At 45.6% G+C, this 18,058-nt stretch overlaps 1 protein-coding gene across 6 annotated transcripts in view; it reads right to left on the reverse strand.

The window, feature by feature from the left end:
- HEMK1 (HemK methyltransferase 1, mitochondrial release factors N(5)-glutamine) overlaps positions 1-18,045 on the reverse strand; it is a 32,556-nt gene extending 14,511 nt beyond the window's left edge. The window contains exons 1-4 of one of the 6 annotated variants that reach the window (XM_075762890.1): positions 17,911-18,045; positions 15,061-15,507; positions 14,506-14,597; positions 11,879-11,972 (exon numbers count right to left, since the gene is read on the reverse strand). In XM_075762890.1, the coding sequence (XP_075619005.1) occupies positions 11,879-11,972; positions 14,506-14,597; positions 15,061-15,351 (477 nt within the window). In that variant the 5' untranslated portion in view covers positions 15,352-15,507; positions 17,911-18,045. Of the gene's footprint in view, positions 1-11,878; positions 11,973-14,505; positions 14,598-15,036; positions 15,508-17,695 lie in introns of those variants that run through there. The other 5 variants (XM_075762892.1, XM_075762891.1, XM_075762889.1 and 2 more) reach the window with 5 other exon arrangements.
- Positions 18,046-18,058: the final 13 nt, after the last annotated feature.

An 18,058-nucleotide genomic window follows, 5' to 3' on the forward strand; every position in this document is an offset into this window, starting at 1 on the left:
GCTTTGGGATTCCTTTCCTAGATGATTATGGAGGAAAACACTCTTACAGGCTCCCAACAGGACTGTGGGAAACCATTAGAGGACTACCAGCACTCAGATAACAACAGGGAAAAATAAGCACCTTATCTGCCCACTTTTGTGGGAAAATGGCTTTTGTCTTTCAGCTAACAGCTCCAGATGAATCAGTGTGAAAACACTTCTGCAATGGAGACAGCCAGAGATTGTAAACGCAGCTGGTTTGGGGAAGCAGGTGCTGATGATTCCAAGACCACAGAAGAGCCACCCAAAAAGTTCTCCTCGGCCATTAAATAACTCTTAAATACCAGCCATTTCTGGTCACTTACAAATATTTCCAGGAAATCTCTGCAGTAACCCAGAAGAGTCCCCTGTCTCCAGGGCTGATCACAGAGTAGCTTAAGTTACTGATTTCAAAAGTCCAAATGTAACTTCCATATAACAGTACTACTGTCAGCATTTATTAACTTCCTTAAGGTTTATCATTAGTAATTTCAAGCTTAAAGTTTTTAATGGAACTTCTATTTTACACATTCCACAGTGAAAGTATTTTCAGAGTGCTTGCCAAAGTTCCTATTTAAATATGACTGATTTCAGTTCTTACCACATGGATATTAAAAAAGGGGCGATGGTATTACTTGGACTTTGTATTCTACTTCCTGACTCCCTTGCCTCATTGTCTTGGTTATTTCATATACTTCTTACTGATACAAAGGCTAGTTCTCTCATAATATACATTTATCACAATAGTTCAAAATTAAAAGATATTAAAAATAGCGTGACAACCTAAAGAAACTACATCCTTTTCCAGACATTAGTATCTCACTACAATCAGCAAGTTCAACAATTATGAAAATAAATTATTTTATGAAATAAATTTGCAAGCAAAACAGAAGGTATATTCTAACTGGCAGATTAGGAAAATAATTACTAGTACAGATTATTCAATGTCGAATTAAATTTGTAATTATGTATATAATAAAAGCAAGAAGTAAAGACAAAACAGAATGCACTGGAATAAAGACATTTTGTAATTCTGCATTTGTAATTCCACACCATACGACGTCACGCTCAGCATATAAAGCTGGGGGAGGAAGGGGGAGACACGTTTGGAGCGATGGCATTTGTCTTCCCAAGTAACTGTTATGAGTTATGCATTTGCTTGTGTATACCCACATCATCTCAGATCGAACAGATTCAGAGCACACACCTGTTAATATAATGCAAACATTGCTAAAAGCCATCTTAACCGTCAGTTTGATCACCAGCTCTAAAGGTTGAGAGATGAAATTATAATTAACTTTTGGAATACGTTAGGTTAATTCTCCACAATCTGGCACTTAAACTGAAGTGGCAGGCCATTCAAAAGGGTTTATTTTCACTCACATAATTTACAGGATTCAATACAGAGAGAGAAGTGTCCTTCACTACAGAAAAATGCTATTTTGGATAAAACAAGACTTGACAATCTATGTGTCTTTATTATAGTCTCTAAAAACAGGAAAAGCAGTTGGCTCGCTCAGGTGCCTTATCCCTGCAACGTGCTGAGCACTTCAGCACCTTTAACACATGTATCCTCACAACTCCCATTTTCCAGATGAGCAACTGTAAAAGTGACCATCCTAAACTCACGGAGGAGGACTACAGCAGAGCAGAGCATTGAACCCGATGCTCCAGAAACCTCAACCACACCTTTCCAACTGACACCACTTTACATCGGGGAAACGGGTCCCCCAAACTCCAGCTAGGAATAGGCAGGTCTACAGTTGCGTGAGGGCAACTGACCTCCTGCAGAAAAGCAGAAAGCACAAAGATCAGAACCAGATTCCGACATCATCTAAACAAACAGTGCTTGGCTGCTCTTGAATCATCTTTTTGTTTTTACTGTTGTAGATAAAAACTTTAAATACAGAAAAATAAATAATCCAAAGTGCTATATTAAGGAGCAAGTAAAATCATAAATTCAAAAAGTATCTTAGAAATGCGACCCGATTCCACAGTTACCTATAGCATGCTAACCAATGGATAGGATGAGTGCTCAACTGTGGAGTTATTAAAATTCAAATTATTGCTTACAGCATGCATCATTATTGTCAGTAACAACACAGCCTGCACTACAATCCTGCTAACCAGTGCTGCAAGTACTAGCAGAACTACTTTTATCCTGGAGCCTGGTGTACATGTATGTGGGTATAAGTGTGATATTTGTGTCAGAGTGGGGAAATAGAACATTTTTAATATCTTCTCTCCCCTAGTCTGTGTGAGGAGCTCCTTCCCCCACCAAAAGCCACTTCTGTAAGGAGTGGAGGGACTGAATGGCAAACAGACAAAAACAGAAAGAAACTAAAATCCTCTCACTGCTTTTGCTAGCAATAGCATGAAGGTGAAAGGGAAGGAGGGGCCCAGACATGGCTTGTCCAGGCAGCCCCACAACTCAGACCTGTTGACATCTGCTTGCAGGGGGAGATTGCACATTTCATTCAATAGATGTGTGTACAGAGATGTTCAAGCAGCACAGCAGAAGAGCTAGAAGTCACACAGAAAGGTGAGCTCAGTAGCCACCACTGTCCCTCGGAGCACATCTTATGTATGGCTAAAACTGCCCCACAGCTGTCCTCTCTCCCACAGCTTGCAGGATTGCCATGAGCCTTTCCAGGGCACACCAGCAACGTCAGTGTGCTCCAGGGCCTTTTTGTCATCTGTTACAGGCAGACAGCACAACAGTCAGGGCAGGCTTAGGGATGAGGCCAGCTCACAGCTCTGCAGAGTTACTAGCGTGACTAAATCCCAATCTCTCTGCATGCTGTGAACTCCCCTTGCACAGCAATAACCAACGAACTTCCCCTTCTCCGCTATTTTACAGGATTTTGTGCAAATAAATATTCAAGATGAAGTCAAGAGCACCAGCCACCTCTGAAACCTGTGGATTCATGAGCTAAGTGCAAAGCAAAGTATCTGGAAGAGTTTTTACATTGCACTGGGCTAGAGATGATGCAGGCATCAAGTGATGCCTACATTCTGTTGCTTAGCACAAAACAGAGTGGGGAAAATGTATCTAGACCCTCTCTATCTTTGCCAGAAGTGAATTTAAAACTTCTACAGGGAGAAATGCAGGACATCCTTGGGAGGGAGAAGGGTATCTGGTCCTGACTAGCAAAGGAAGAATTTGCAAGGACTAGAAAAGACATATTACCTGTGGTTCCATATACAGGGGATGCAAATATTTGCTTCCCATGCTACTTGATTTCCAGCACTCAGAGGTTCTCAAGCTTTTGTCTCTCAGCCAAGTCACTCACAGCCTGCTCTCACCTTGTGATTCCAGGAAGTCTTGCTTCACTGCCAGATTTGCTTTAAGTTTACACTGTCATTTATTTGGTTTCCCCTCCTCCCATCTTCTCTGCTGAGCGAAACAAACGCAAAACTTTGCGAACACCACCAGTTTCCCATGAGCCTCTGTCTCACCCTTCCACCCACAACTCCTGTTCCCCAATGCCGTTCCCCAACACACGCTCATGTTCTGACAGGTTCTTGGTATTACCTCCCCCTCCCTGTGGCCAGGTCTCCAGTTCACTATATTTCTTGGAACCACAGCTGCAAAAAGAAAGTGTGAGGACAGTGTCTGCCAGCACCCAAACCACAAGCTCCACAGCTGCACAGCTCCAACCAGCAGACAGCGCAGTGTCAGGCAGCTTTCAGCACCAAGACAGTCGGGAGGAAACGGTAGAGATTCTCACTGCACAACTGCAGCTACAGAGCTTTGTGGAAGTCCAGAGCTGAGGCAATCACGTGCTACAGTCCAACAACAGTGAATGATCCATGTGATGTTTCTGCGATTAAAAGTACAAGGCTAAGAAAAAACAAGAGGAGGGGAGAAACGGGAAAGGCAAGGTTGGAGGTCACAAATTCACACTGTGTTCCCTAGAAGCACCCTTTTTTCGTGCCCCACGTGCTCTGGGGAAAGCAGGGAAGACAAGGTTCCAGGGGTATGAGCCAGGGTGGCAAGAGGCTCTAACTTCCCAGGTTAGCAAACAGGACAAGGAAAGCAAGAGACACATGAAAACCTGGCTAACCTTCTCTCTGCTCTCGCACACTTCCTAGGAATGTTTTACTTATTTGTGTGCTTTCCAGAAACTTCTCTTCTCAGAATCCAGGACTTTCCATAGAGCCTGATCTGATATTAACCAAATCACCCCTCCCCTCCTGTTTGTCCACTTGGCTGCCAATCAGCACATGACAAAACACCAGGAAACCAAGCTGGAAACCTAACTCCATGGCAATGGCCACAGAAGATCACTGCCACGTGCCCAAAAACCAGGCCACCAAGCCAGCCCAATGCTTAGTGGGCAGGTGGGCTATGGAACTTTTGTCCTGGGCTCTCCTGCCTAGCACTGAAGTAGGAAAGAGAAGATGTTGCACAGAGCCCATGAAACTCCCCCTATACACATATAGAAAGCAAAACACCAGAGTAACTCCAGAAGAAGCCGCTGATCCTGAAAGAAAGATGGCTTTAGGCAGAAGTAATAAGGCATGCCTAATACTGAGGAAGGGGTTTGACTTCTCCATTGCACAACAGAAGCAGCTCCTGATGTGTCAGGGTACGTGCCAAGTGCCATTTCATCTGTTGGAGAAGAGGTTGTGACAGCACCCAGAAATGACTTCACCAAAAGGCAGCAGCCTTTGCAACCTGTATGTGCTAGTGCCCAAGAGAAACTACCACAGTGTCATGTCTAAACTCAGTCATGTCCAAGAGGGGCAAAAAGATCAAAGTCACTGTAAAATGCCCGTACCTCGGGTCTCCAGCACAAACCTCTATCTAGGCACATCTTTCCAGAAGCAAGGCATTTTCTTTCTCTGCAGATACTGGTATTGACCACTGCCAGATACAGCATCTGGACGGATGCACTGGTCCAGCTTGCTAATCGCTAGCTCTGAAATTTCAGTTACATAGATGACTGAAAGAAGCTGGGGGAATAGGAAATGGATTTTTTTCCCCCGTTCATGTGGGAATCCCCTCGAGTCCCACCCCTCCTGTTAAAGCCATTCTACAGTTTGCTTTTCTCCAGTTCTAGTCCTAATTCTTGCTCTAACTGCTGATGAGCTAAGCTACTCAGCTGAAACTCACAGAAATAAGAGACCCTCTTTCAATCAGAAAAGGGAGATTAAAAAGCTGAAGACTTCATAGAGTTCTTTTAGGGAAAAAAAAAGAAAAAGGCATTAACAACACAGAGATCTGTTAGAACATATTAGGAAGGTCTATATAAGTTAACCTGGGGAACAGGTTTGTGTGTGACTTAAAAGAACAGCTGTTGCTTTCCCTGCCTTCAGCACCGATTTTAGCTTTAAATTTACATTTTTAAGTCTGTCCTGGAAATCAACAACTTTGAAGTAATCCTCTGCATTAGCACAGCCTTTTTTTTTTTTTTTTTTTTTTTTTTTTTTTTTTTTTTTTTTGCATAGGAAGCCAGAAGAAACTACTGCCATAGTTCATCTTGGCCAGCTAGCCAGGAATAATCTTGTTTCTTTCTCCATTTCCTTTTGAATAAGAAGAAATCTGTCCTGGGAAAACATCCTGTCCTGATTTTAAAGTAGCCAGCAATAGACTCCTACTAAGCTGTTTCAGTAATTAATTACACTCGCTGTTAAAGACGTGCACCTTTTCTTCTGGCCTGCATTTACAGTGCTTGTTACACACTTGTCTATGAAACCAAAGAGATTTATCACATTTCTGCTCCCTGCACCAGGTAATTAACCCCCTAAGCTTGTCTTTTATGAGATAAACAGTCTTCCACAACAAGGCAGATTTTTCCAGCTGTTAATGCACCTAGTGGTTCTTTTCCAAACCTAGTTTTCCATTTCTTTCACAACTGGTCAGTAACGTAACTGGACATAATATTTTTGCAACTATTACAGTACTGCAGTACACAGATTATTTAATCCTGCTACTTGTACTTGGCACACATAAGGAACACATTACCCTGATGGGCAGCCCACTAAAAATGGGTGCTCATAGTCAGCCAATATCTGTAGGAGCCCCAAGTCTTCCTCCAAGCTCTTCCGGCAGCAGAGGCCCCTCAGCCACAAGGCACAGGCTGCATTATTTGTCTCTGCATATATGATCTTATTAAACTCTTATGCCTACCACAAATGGCAATTCCAATTGCTCTGCAGCAACAACAGGCTTCCTTTATAATTCCCATTCTCCAACTTCTGTGCCACTGCCCACTTCAGAAAATGTAATTTTCCTCCCAACATACTGATAAAATATTGCCTATCATATGGGCAAAATCTGACCTATGTGAGGCCACAACAGCAATGCACATTTGTTTACACCTACATTTTGACAGATAGTCGTTAATTTTTTATCTATTTAAAAAATGCCCTGTTGCATTTATGTTCAATATACTTTATGGGAGCCTATATATATTTCAAGAAAGGACCTTCAGCTACACACAAGATAGGGCACCATTATGATTTTTATTTCCCAGATTGCGAAGCCAGTGACTCAGAAAGGAGAAGCAGCCTTCCTTTGAAGAGACAACTGGTCAGAGGCAAAACCATGAAAGAAAAAAAAAAAAAGCCAGTCTCCTGACTCCTGATCAATGGCTGTATTCACTAGACAGTGTGACCTTTTGACCCTGAAAATAACCATTTGTGCCAATGAAATTAGGGAAATGAAAGGCCATTCTGCATCAAATGCATCCTTTGAGCACTGATTAAAACAGAAAATGTGTACACTGCTTTGACATAAAGCACTGGAGAAAAGCCCCACCTTGCATTCTATATTTGCATATATTCCTCAAGAAGTAAAAATCCTCCCTTCTCTATGTGCTTGACCTTCCTGAAAGGTTAATGATCATGTTTAGCTAGAAGTAAGGTTGAACTTCATGTAAGGGTTCTCTGAGCAAAGGTTGAACTTCATGTAAGGGTTCTCTGAGCAAATCTTTGCCTAAAGTGCTTTTGCAGAACACCCCAGCACAGTGACTGCCATTCAGCTGACAGACACAAGTAAACAGCAATGGTTTCAGTGTATTAAGCATGTTATCATGGGAAAGAAACAATCTATCTTGGGAAACAAATTAAAAGCTTAAAAATCATAGATGGAAAAAGACTTGATTAGACAGCAACAGGACTAAAAAATTACAAATGCTATAAAGAGCATGGATGGTTTATGTGTTACGCAATAAAAAGGGCTTTCCTGTTAAATTAACAGGCAGCACCAGAAGCAAAGAAAATACTTTTCCCACTTACAATACAAAATTACAAAGATTCACTGTCAGATGATGTCATGGAGGTCAGACACAGAGACTCAAAAGAGGATTAAACACATTAATGGAGGACAGACCCATTAGTGATTATGAAGCAGGATGCCCCCAAATCCAGCTTTGGCTAAGAACAGCCTTTAACTGCTGACTATTAAAAGAAGGGGGCATCCTTCTGTATCTATCTTTTCCCTTGTAGTTTTGCCCCCACCATCTGCTATGGGCCCAAATCAGACAGAGATTATTGAACTAGACAGACCAATATAAACTGAACCACTAAACCTTTTTTCTTGCTTTCACAGGAGATTGCAGCCATGACCTTTTCTGCATGAGTACAAAAAAATGTTCAGCATGGCTGACACCTGTAATTTCTTTCCCTAAGGTGTCTCCCAGGCTAAACACACATCCTCACCCTACAGTGTGTGTCTCCCCTTACAGGACAATGACACAGCCACCACAACAAAGCCAAGACAGAAAAAAAAATCATGTAGGGTTGGATCTTGTGCTGAGATTACAACAGGTCAAGGAGGTGTCACCAGGGGACTCTTGGGTGGCCTGAGAGTCAGAGGGGATGGTGGGACTGTGACAATCCTCCCAAGCAGAACTGCAGCTCTCCTCCCAGTAGCTTTCCTCCAGCAAAAACGAAAACTCAGTGTCCGAGAATCTGACTCTACCCACACAGTAGCTGCAAGGGATAAAAGGAGACCATTTTTGTTTCCACTGAACAAATATGCCTTCATTTGCTTTAAAACAGCATATGAGAGAGGAGTGGATCAGAAATAGACCCATCAGGAACTCTGCAAGCCTAAGCCTGGAGTGCCCTCTAGGGGTAAAAGACTGGTGAGCTCATAACCCAAACTACCTCCTTTGGAGAAGTCCTGGACCAAACTAAACCTTTCCTTAATGCAATCATGGTGAGGCTTCATTTGGCTGTACAAAAAAAAAGGAACTACCTATCCATGGTTGGCTGAGTTCTCCTTCTCTTTGATCTATTTTTCCTCTGATTCACAATGATGCTGCGAAGGTAACACAGCTTGAATTTTAGAAAGCCTTGTTTTGGGAAAAGGACTTTCTTCTCCATTAATACAGTGACTGAGCAATGTTGAGACAGGGATTTCTTGACATTACAATAATAATCACATTTCAAAGATAATTCACAAGACTGAGCACCTCCCTAAACTTTGGCCCAAACACCTCCGCAGTGCAGAAACCTGGCTCTGGTGATCACATGAGGAAAGCAGGCAGGATGCTGGGTTCTGCAAGCCCTTGCAAACCCACTGAGTGCTTGCAGCAGTGAGTCCAAAGCTTTGCTTTGCTCTGCTCACAGAGGGCAAGGTAAGTGGAGGACAGTGCAACTGAGGACTGCTTAACAAAACTCTCCTCCAACACAGTCTGTTTGCGCTTATAGAAGTATCTATCAGCCCTCCACACCAAGAAGTTACAACTGAATGCAATCACCTTTGTTACCCCACTCTCAGAGCTTAAACAGGACCTCCTAGTTTCCTAATTTCAGCTGCCTGTCCCCTCCTCACCCAGATTCCCATGGAACAGAAGAACAAAGCCACATGTGCTGAAAAAATATTCCCAGAGGGAATTAATGGGAGAGGGCTCAGCTACCAGAGAGAACTAAATAGACTACAAAGGGGCAAATTTCACACAGGGCAAAATTAAGTAGACAACTGAGCTTCTATCTTTGCATGTGTCTCTGTCCCCAGGACTGAAACAATGCTGGTGGTTTATGTCATACTGTGTTTGCCTTCATGCCATTACCAACGTGCCTGGGAACAAGAGTCATAACCCTTCTGTTGTAACCACGGAATAAAATATGCGTGATAAAGATGGCCCCTCTTTTCAGACTTTGAATCAACAAGCAGAAGCATTTACAGAAGCTACATAAATATAACTAGGAAGCAAATTTTGCAGCTGCTTCTGTGTCTGCACTAACAAGTCAATTTAGGGAGTCACATTTACTCAGGACAAGACATGCCATATTGTGTGTGCAGTCACAGATAAGCAGCTTGAACCTGGGATATCAATGTTGATAATGAACTGCTTCCTAAAGAACAAGGATTATTTACAGGTATTACATGGTGAAAAGTTTCAGCACTATTGGTTTTAAAAATGCTGCAGACAGATATTTCCACTACAGTTTTTAAGTTCAGTGAAATCTGGAAAAATTACTCTGATAAAAAAACCCATAGGCAAACCCCAACCCAAACACACTGCACCAAGCTCTGAGTCAGAGACAACCAACCTTTCCTTCCTAGCAGAAGGAAAGGATCTGGACACCAACTCATTTTGTGCAACAGGTTACACACAGTACATGGCTCCTGGAAGCAACACATGCCTTAAAGCGATGTTCTGCCAGGTGCTGCTAAATAGGTGGATCTTGTCCCCATGCTCTTCCTGTCCAAGTAACCTCCCCAGCACCAGATCACAAGAAAACTCTGAGTTGCCACCAGACCCCCATTCCTGAGCTATCATCACAAATTTCTGGCCTTTCATAATTAATGTGCCAAAAACGTGCCTTCATAGTATGACACATCAAATAGAGTTTTCCCGTAGACACAAAGTTTGGGTTGTTTATGCTACATTTTTGCACCAGGGTATGTTAAAGTGGTCTCAAACACAGTGTGTTACACAGCACTGCATTTCAGTTTGGGCCAGCAGAGATGCTTTTACCAAAATCACACATGTGGGCACAATTAACAACGTTCTCAAGCATTAGCCACCCTGGCTTCCACTCCACACAACAGGCCTTTGTTTGAAGCCTGGCACTGCATGGAGAGAATTAAAGCACAGCACCAGAGGAAGACTTGCCAGCAGATGTTTTGACTTACAGAACATGCAAGTTCTCCCTGGTTTTAATGCTCACTTTGCATCCACAAATTAATGGGGAGTTAGAGGCTGGAAATACTCTCTTGAATCGACCGGAGCAGAAATACTGTTGACAATAACAAAGCTAACCATCGCTGGGCTCCAACTGGCAAAACTATTCCTTAGAGTCCTATCTCCAAACTTAATCGCCACAGAGTGATCAAACCCAGACACAGAGAGCTCACACCCTCTCTGGACACAAGTGTCATCACTATGATTTAGGGCCCAGCAGGGTCTCAATGAGATGATGCTGCTGCTGCCCCACACCAAATCAAGACTCTGGTTCTGAATATTCTCCTATAGGCTGAGATGAGAGGATGTTTAAGTGCTAGTTGTGCCGATTCCCACTAAATTGTCTGGAACCCTCTCATGGATTTCAATAGCACCCTCTTCTTCAAAGGGCACAACGGAAGCACAGGCTGTCTTTGCCTTTTAACTTTTGTGTAATAAAAGGTGTCAGATGAAGGATTCTGCAGACTGCATCCTCTCTTTAGTGAGCTGTTGCTTTCTTCATATGTTCCCAATACTATCCCTTCCCCAGAAAAAGCAAAGGAGGTCTTCCCATCTCCAAAGCCCACTCAGTCCTTGGCACCTCTCCTGATGTTGTCAGTAGGGGACATTCTGTCTGAGCAAGCCTTTTCATTCTTTCTACAGCTTGGGCCTCTACTTATAGAGACCTGAGCTGAGGGTCACCAGCACATTACAACAGTCACCAAGCAGCAGGCAAACAATTGAAGAAATGACTATTAGACTGAAACAGATTTAAGCTTCTGAGACTCCTAAATGGACAAGCTATGGAGACCACTTCATCTCCAAAAGTTAACACAGGCTCCAAAAGAAAACAAATTCTCAGAAGAAAAAAATAATAATAATAGGAACCAACCCAAAACCACAAAAAAACCCTCACAAAACCTAAAACCTCCTGAGTCTAGTAAACAGAAAGACTTCCTCGCTAAGGTGGTCCATGAGCTGAAAGCTAAGCTACTGTCAGGGAAAGTGTCACCATGTGGTTCTTAGGCTCTTCCCCAGCAGCAGGAACACTGAGGAAAACGGAGTTTTTACTTGATCGTGTATGGCTGTCCTCTACATTCTTACAAGTGAAATTCATATTTAATTCCAGACTAGGTCAGAACTTACCCTTCAGTTTCCAGCATTTGTTTTGTTACCATTAAAGTGGTTGTCCAGAAACCACTGTGGAGCCATCAGACAGGTGGTAGGTGCCATTTCCTACCAGCATGCACTAGTTCAGTCTGCACATGGACAAACAAGCTCTCTGGAGTCCATTACCATTTTCCAGTAGCAGCTTTCTACTACCGCAGAACTTTGCTAACACCCTGTGGACAACTTTGAGATTCTTATCCTTGTATCAAAGTACTAAGCCACTGGGATACAGCAATATAGGTTTTGAACTTCTAGAAGTCATTACTATAGCAGAAATAAAGCAAGCAAGCCAAGTCCTTCCATCAATGGAGATGGATCTCTGTAATGAAGTGATACGCTAGCTTGCAACATCTCTTGCTCTGAGCCAGGAGGCAAAGTTCACCAGCATCAGTTCCAGATCACAAGCTTAGAATCCTCCACTGTTCTACAAGGAGTGGAGTCATCTGACCTCCTCATCACCACAACCCCACGATATACCGGGCACCTTCGTAGCAATGCTATGACTGTATAGTATGATGCAATTCACAGATTCAAGCCCACCCCTGCCACGTTCCCCATATTCATACCTCTGTTTCTGGCCGAGGAATAAATACTGGGGGTCTCATCTTCAGAGTCAGGTCCTGGAAGTCCCATTCACCAAGCACGTACTGCACTGGCATTCTGTGGCAGGCAAAAGCAAGCGTGAACACTTTAGGCCTACACTCTGTAACACAGAAAAGCTCTCAATACCATGCTTACCTCATTACTAACCACATAACCCTTCTAAGGGTGAGCACCTAGACACCCCTAAGACTCTCAGCTGCACGTGCACTCTAAGGGAACTGTGGGAACTCCATTCCCACAAAAGAGTTTGTTATCAGGCATTGGACCTGGGGAACTACGGGCCAGTCAGCCTCACCTCCATACTGGGGAAAGTGATGGAACAAATAGTCCTAGAGATCATTTCCCAACATATTAAGTGCAGGAAGGTGACTAGGAGTAGTTAGCATGGATTTACAAAGGGGAATCATTCCTGACCGACCCGATAGCCATCCATGACACAATGACTAGCTCGGTGCATGAGGAGTAATCAATACTGTTTGTCTTGACTTCCCTAAGGGTTTAGATACTGTCTCCCATAACATCCTCATGGACAAGCTGATGAAGTATGGATTAGATAAATGAGGTGGAGTGAAAATTGACTGAACCGGCAGGCTCAGAGGGCTGTGTTCAGCAGCACAAAGTCCAGCTGAAGGCTAATCACTACTGGAGTATCCCTGTGGTCAACAGCGGGGCCAATACAGCATAATATCTTCATTTATGATCTGGATGACGGGACAGAGCACCCTTGGCATGTCTGCAGATGACAGAAAATTGGGAGGAGCAGTTAACAGACCAGATGGTGTGCTACTTTTCAGAGAGACCTCAGGAGAAATGGGCTGACAGGAACCTCATGAAATTCAGCAAAGAGTAATGTGAAGTCCTATAAACTGGGGAGGAATAACCCCACGCACCAGTACAGGCTGGGGGCCAACCAGCTGGACAGCGGCCCTGCAGAAAAGGCCCTGGGGATTGGGTGGACAAGTTGACCGTAAGGCAGCAATGTGCCCTTGCAGCAAAGAAGGCCAATGGCTTCCTGGGTTGTGTTAGGCAGAGCGTTGCCAGAAGGTCAAGGGAGGGGATCCCCCACACACCGTTCAGCGCTGGTAGGAAACGTCTGGAGCACTGGAGTACAGGAAAGACATGGACATACTGGGGTAAGTCCAACAAGCAACCATTAAGATGATTAAGGGATTGGAGCATCTGACATACAAGGAGAGAGACTGAGAGCTGGGACAGTTTAGCCTTGAGAAGGGAAGGCTCAGGCTGGGGTGGGGCACGGGAGGAAAAATCTCAGCAATAACTATACGTATCTGGTGAGATGGAGTAAAGAATCACTCTTTTCAGTGGTATCCAGTCAAAAGACAGCCAAAGGGAACAGACTGGAATACAGAAAATTCCATTTAAACCTAAGACCCCTCCTTTTTTTTTTTTTTTTTTTTTTAATTCTTTTTAAACACTGTAAGGGTGGTCAAACACTGGAACAGGCTATCCAGAGGGGTCATATAGTATCTATCTTTGGATACACTGAAAGAGGAATTGGGCATCGCTCTGAGCAACTTGCTCTAGTAGATTCTGCTTTGAGTGGGGACAGGGGTGTGGAGTAGATTTCCAAAGGTCCCTGTCAATCTCCACGATTCCATGATTCTATGAATTTTGAGGCCGTGTTTTCAGCTGCTGAGGCACCATACCTCATTTCTTCATGTAGAATGTCAGATATTTGTTGCAACCTTAACAGCACTTAAGACAGAGCAACTTGCAAGTCAGACAGCTCTGGGGATTTTGCATTTCAGCTCCTAACAAAAGACTCAAGAGCAGCAATAAAATTTCAGGGAAGACACTCAGATCCTACAAACAGTAATAACTGTTAACACACTGACTCCCTAAGAAAGCCTCACATCCTATTCTGCAACAATCATGGCAGGATTAATCCACACAGCAAAATGAGGATCCACATCATAACTACATTCACATAAACAAGCAGGAGGATGCTAACTCCAAACATATTCCCAAGTATCTCTGACCCTTCTAAATGATCCAAGTTTCCGAATATTTCCTCTCCCCACACACTACTCCCCAGGCCCAGCCTGATTCCAGGGAGCTCCTTCACACCAAACCCGTTTGACTTTTGCGCTTAGAGAACCTCTCACACAGAGCAAGCAAATGGAGGCCAAATGGAGACTAAAGCTACAGCAGCCATGGATATCTCTAAACACCAGGGAAATCCCTCTGCAGGCAAAGCCTAGAAAGGAAAGCACAGCAACATCACAGACCAGTAAAGGACTGGCAGCTGAAGAGAGTGCTGAATCAGAGAGAAGGGGACAAGGCTAAATGTTGTAAGCACAGAAGGGCTTAATGAAAACATATCCAACTCAGTCAGTATTGCCAGGTTCCTGCTCCTCTGCAATATCCCTTAAACCCTCTCTGCTCCCAGACAGGTGATTTTCTACCTGACAACAGCAAATATCCATCACTTGAGTCACCAGGAGACACAGCACTGTTACATGACATGTCAGCCGTTAATGGCCTTCTGCCTTCTCTCTACCACCATTCTTCTGGCTGCATTAAGACTGAAGGAAAACCCTCCAAAGGAACTGTAGGAGGATGATCCTACCTTTCTAGTCGCTTGTTGCTCAGCTGCTGGATTTGCTCCTGCTGCACTGCTGTAAGTGGAGTGTGGAGGCTTCTGGAATCCAGGCTCTGAAACTGAAGACAGGGTCACTTTAAAATGTGCCCACTTGTGTCCTCTGCATCCCCTCAAGGGCATCTTCCGCAGAGACCCAGCATGCTGACAAACACGTATGCCTGGGACTGCTGGAAACCACAAGTGATTAGGAGAACCTATCTGCATGTTTAAAACCAAACATCTAGAATTGTTCTTCTGCTAATTTTCGGGGCTCAGAAGAACAGGTAAAATTAAGAATCATTTCACCAAGCCAATCAGGGTACAATATGGGTCTATATGTCATGGGTTACATTTCATTCTCTGTGAAAGCAGGCATTTAAGAGACCCCACTAGCATTAATAAACTATGCCTCACCCTGCCTGCCATCTAAGGAAGGAAAAGTTGTTCTACTTCCTGTAAGTGAGATAAAAAGAAAGGTAAGGGATTCAACCAAAATGACAAAGAGAGAGACACACAGACCTTATTCTTTTCCTATTACTTAACTGTTTTTGCTCCCAGAACAAACGACACGATATATTCACTGGATTCTCGTGCTTCAGGGATCCCATTTGTCTCAAACACCTTGTGCCAGTAGTTGGCCACATCAGTGGCAGTCATGAGCCCAGGTCTTGCACTGCAGCTCCTCCTCAGCGATAACCACTTTGGACCGAGGACAGGACCTTTACGTTGACTCAACTGCCCTGATGTGCACTGAGGCGAGAGACCCAACAACCTCCTGAGCAGTGGGTGGGTGCAGCATCTCATTGTTGCAAAAAGAGTTCCTGGCTTCCACATGTGTTCCTCGCTGCCATCAGCTGATCTAGTCACTGCTGAGACTCACAGGACACTCGGTGCTACCACAAGCCACTGTGGCTAAGCACTGGCTGACCACCATCAGCAGATTCTCCTCAGGGCAGCATGGAAATGGTACTGGTTTGCAGCTCTTCTGGTCTAGAAAAAGAGGCAAGAGTACAGCCTGAATCCCTCGGGCCAGCAAATCAGAGGTTCCTCTCTGACAGAACACAGACTGCTTGCCTAATCCCAGCCCACAGATACAAAACCAAGTACTCACACCTTACAAGTAACAAAGGATTACCCCAAGAAAAGACTCAGGTGACAGCTAACCAGCTCTGCCGCTGCAATCCATTTCTTTGCAGAGCTGCCCTCCTCAACAGGCCAGAGCTACAAGGAGGCCAGTCCGTGCCTGTGGCAGGGCAGAAGTGAGCATGCCTACACACAGGCACAGCACTCCTGCCTGTCCTTGGTCCCAGAAAGCCACAGACACACTAGCCTTCAGCTCCAGTCCTTGGCTCTCTACTCCATGGGTGGGTCACCCTGGTTCCCTGCGGGAAGACCTTCAGCGTCTTCTAGATTCTTTCTTTTATTCCTCTCTGTTTATAAACCACAAGTCCTAGGTTAGCGGGTGTGCTCACAGAAGACCTTGACTCCATGAATCATTGGTCTTCACATTGTCACTATCCCCAGAGAGCAGATAAGGGGCCATGGAGCCAGGACTGAGCTGCTAAGAGCAGAGGAAGGAGAAAAGCTCACAAAGTACAACTAGAGGGAAGAGAAACACTTGAAAGATGCAAAGGCCAGAAAAAGCAAACTCTGCCAGAGGGAAGTCAGTCTCTTAAAGGAGAGAACAGGCACAGCCAGACAGAGAGGGAAGAAAAACAAACAAGATGACTGCGGGAGACAAAGGAGATGGAACATCACAAAACAGCTGCTGCATATCACACTTAGAACTGTGTTTTAATGGAGACAAACAGAACAACAACTCCACTTTCCTGCTGTGATCCATCAGAAATGAGGGCCCCCCCCTCCCTTCTGACTCACAGCCCCTGGAGCCACTGTGGGTTTCCCTGACTGCCCATTCCCATTCCTCTATTGATGGCTGCTTTACATCACTGTCTCAGAGGAGTCACAAACTCCCCTCCTCCAATTCCTCCAGAAAACCACCACACAAACAACTAAATACCTCTCCCAAGCAGCCAGCAGCACCCAGGGTGGGTGGCTCTGCCCTGCAGGAATGCTGCTGCAGGGAGATCTGGGGAGACTGGGTCAGCTCCCACCTGGGCAGATGCTGGCACTGAACCCCTGCAGCAGCCCTGGACCCTGTTGCATGGGGCACCTGCACAGGCAGCAGTGTGGGGTCTGCCCTGCTCCTGCTGCACGGTGAAACTGTGGGAAGAGTCAGGCCTCCACTGCCCTCCTTTGCAAAACCAAACCAAACCGAGCCCAGGGAAGCAACAGGAGGAATACCCTGCAGCAAAGACCTCAAGATTGGCTTACTTGCTACCTCCTAGCAAAGGGGTAGGTGTTCTAAGAACTCAAAGATCCCCTTCTCACCATCTTCATTACCCCCAGCAGAGATAAGCAGCCCACATGAAAACTTGCCTTTACATTATGCATAAGCAGTTCCCAAGGCCTTGTTTTGGGGATACTGCCATAAAAGAAACACTAAAGGAATAAAATATTAACTATTAGTGTTGTTAGGTAGGCAGGTAAGACTTTAATTGGCCATGGCTGAAACAATGCTGCCACTACTGTCATTATTAATGAAGGAGACCAGCTACTGAAGTGAGGTCCCTGCCAAGAACAGCCCTGTATGCTACTTCTTGGTGCAAATACCTCTTTGCACACAGGTACGGAATAGATTTTTTTTTTTTTTCCCTGCAGTTCTGTAGTTTGGTCCTTTCAACCCCCAGCTCTCCACTCACTGTAGTCCAACACGTACACTGGTGGCTGGCAAAAGGCACGGCCTGTCCCACTCTTGGCCCCTGCCCTACACTCCCTGTCTGGCTCACAGGATCGGACGGGAGCTGGGGCTCGCACCGTACCAAGTCAGAACCTTTCTGCTGCTGGGATAGTCGGCTGAACCGGCCCCTCGCACAGCCCCGCTGGCCGTACCGGGGAAAGAGGTACAAGTCCCCATTTGTCAGCCAGAGAGCTGCCCACTTATGCCTCACGTCAGTGGCTCTCTGGGGGTAAATGAGCCCCACAGAACACCGCCGGGACCCGAGCCCGGCTTTCCTTCCAGCCGCCCGTCCTTCCCTGCACACGCAATGACCTGTCCGAGGCCAGGAACCCCGTCCGGCCTGGCCTGCACCGCGCCGCTGCCGGGAGGTCCCTTTACCTGGGCGGCGGCGGGCCCCGGCGGCCCCTCAGAGGCGAGCGCGCCCGCACACAGACGCCTCACCTCAAGGCGGCCGCCACTGGCGGGGCTGGTGGCACAACCGGCTCCCGCCGGCGCCGTGGGCAGCTGCCTCTCGCACCACAGTCTGCGGTGGGGAGCTTGGGGAAGGGGTGCGAGGAGAACAGCCGCACGACCGAGACGCTCCCGCCGCTCACCGAGCGCCGCCACGACCGCCTGCCCGCCGCCGCCGCGCGCATGAGTGACAGGCGCGCTGGCCAACCGTGAGCCGAGCCCTGCAGGCGCTGGCCAATCGCCTGGGGCGCGGAGAGGCAGGGCGGGGCCCCCGGCCGTGCGGCGGCGCGC

This window comes from Balearica regulorum, chromosome 10 (genome assembly GCF_011004875.1).
Source record: "Balearica regulorum gibbericeps isolate bBalReg1 chromosome 10, bBalReg1.pri, whole genome shotgun sequence".
Classification (NCBI taxonomy): Eukaryota; Metazoa; Chordata; class Aves; order Gruiformes; family Gruidae; genus Balearica; species Balearica regulorum.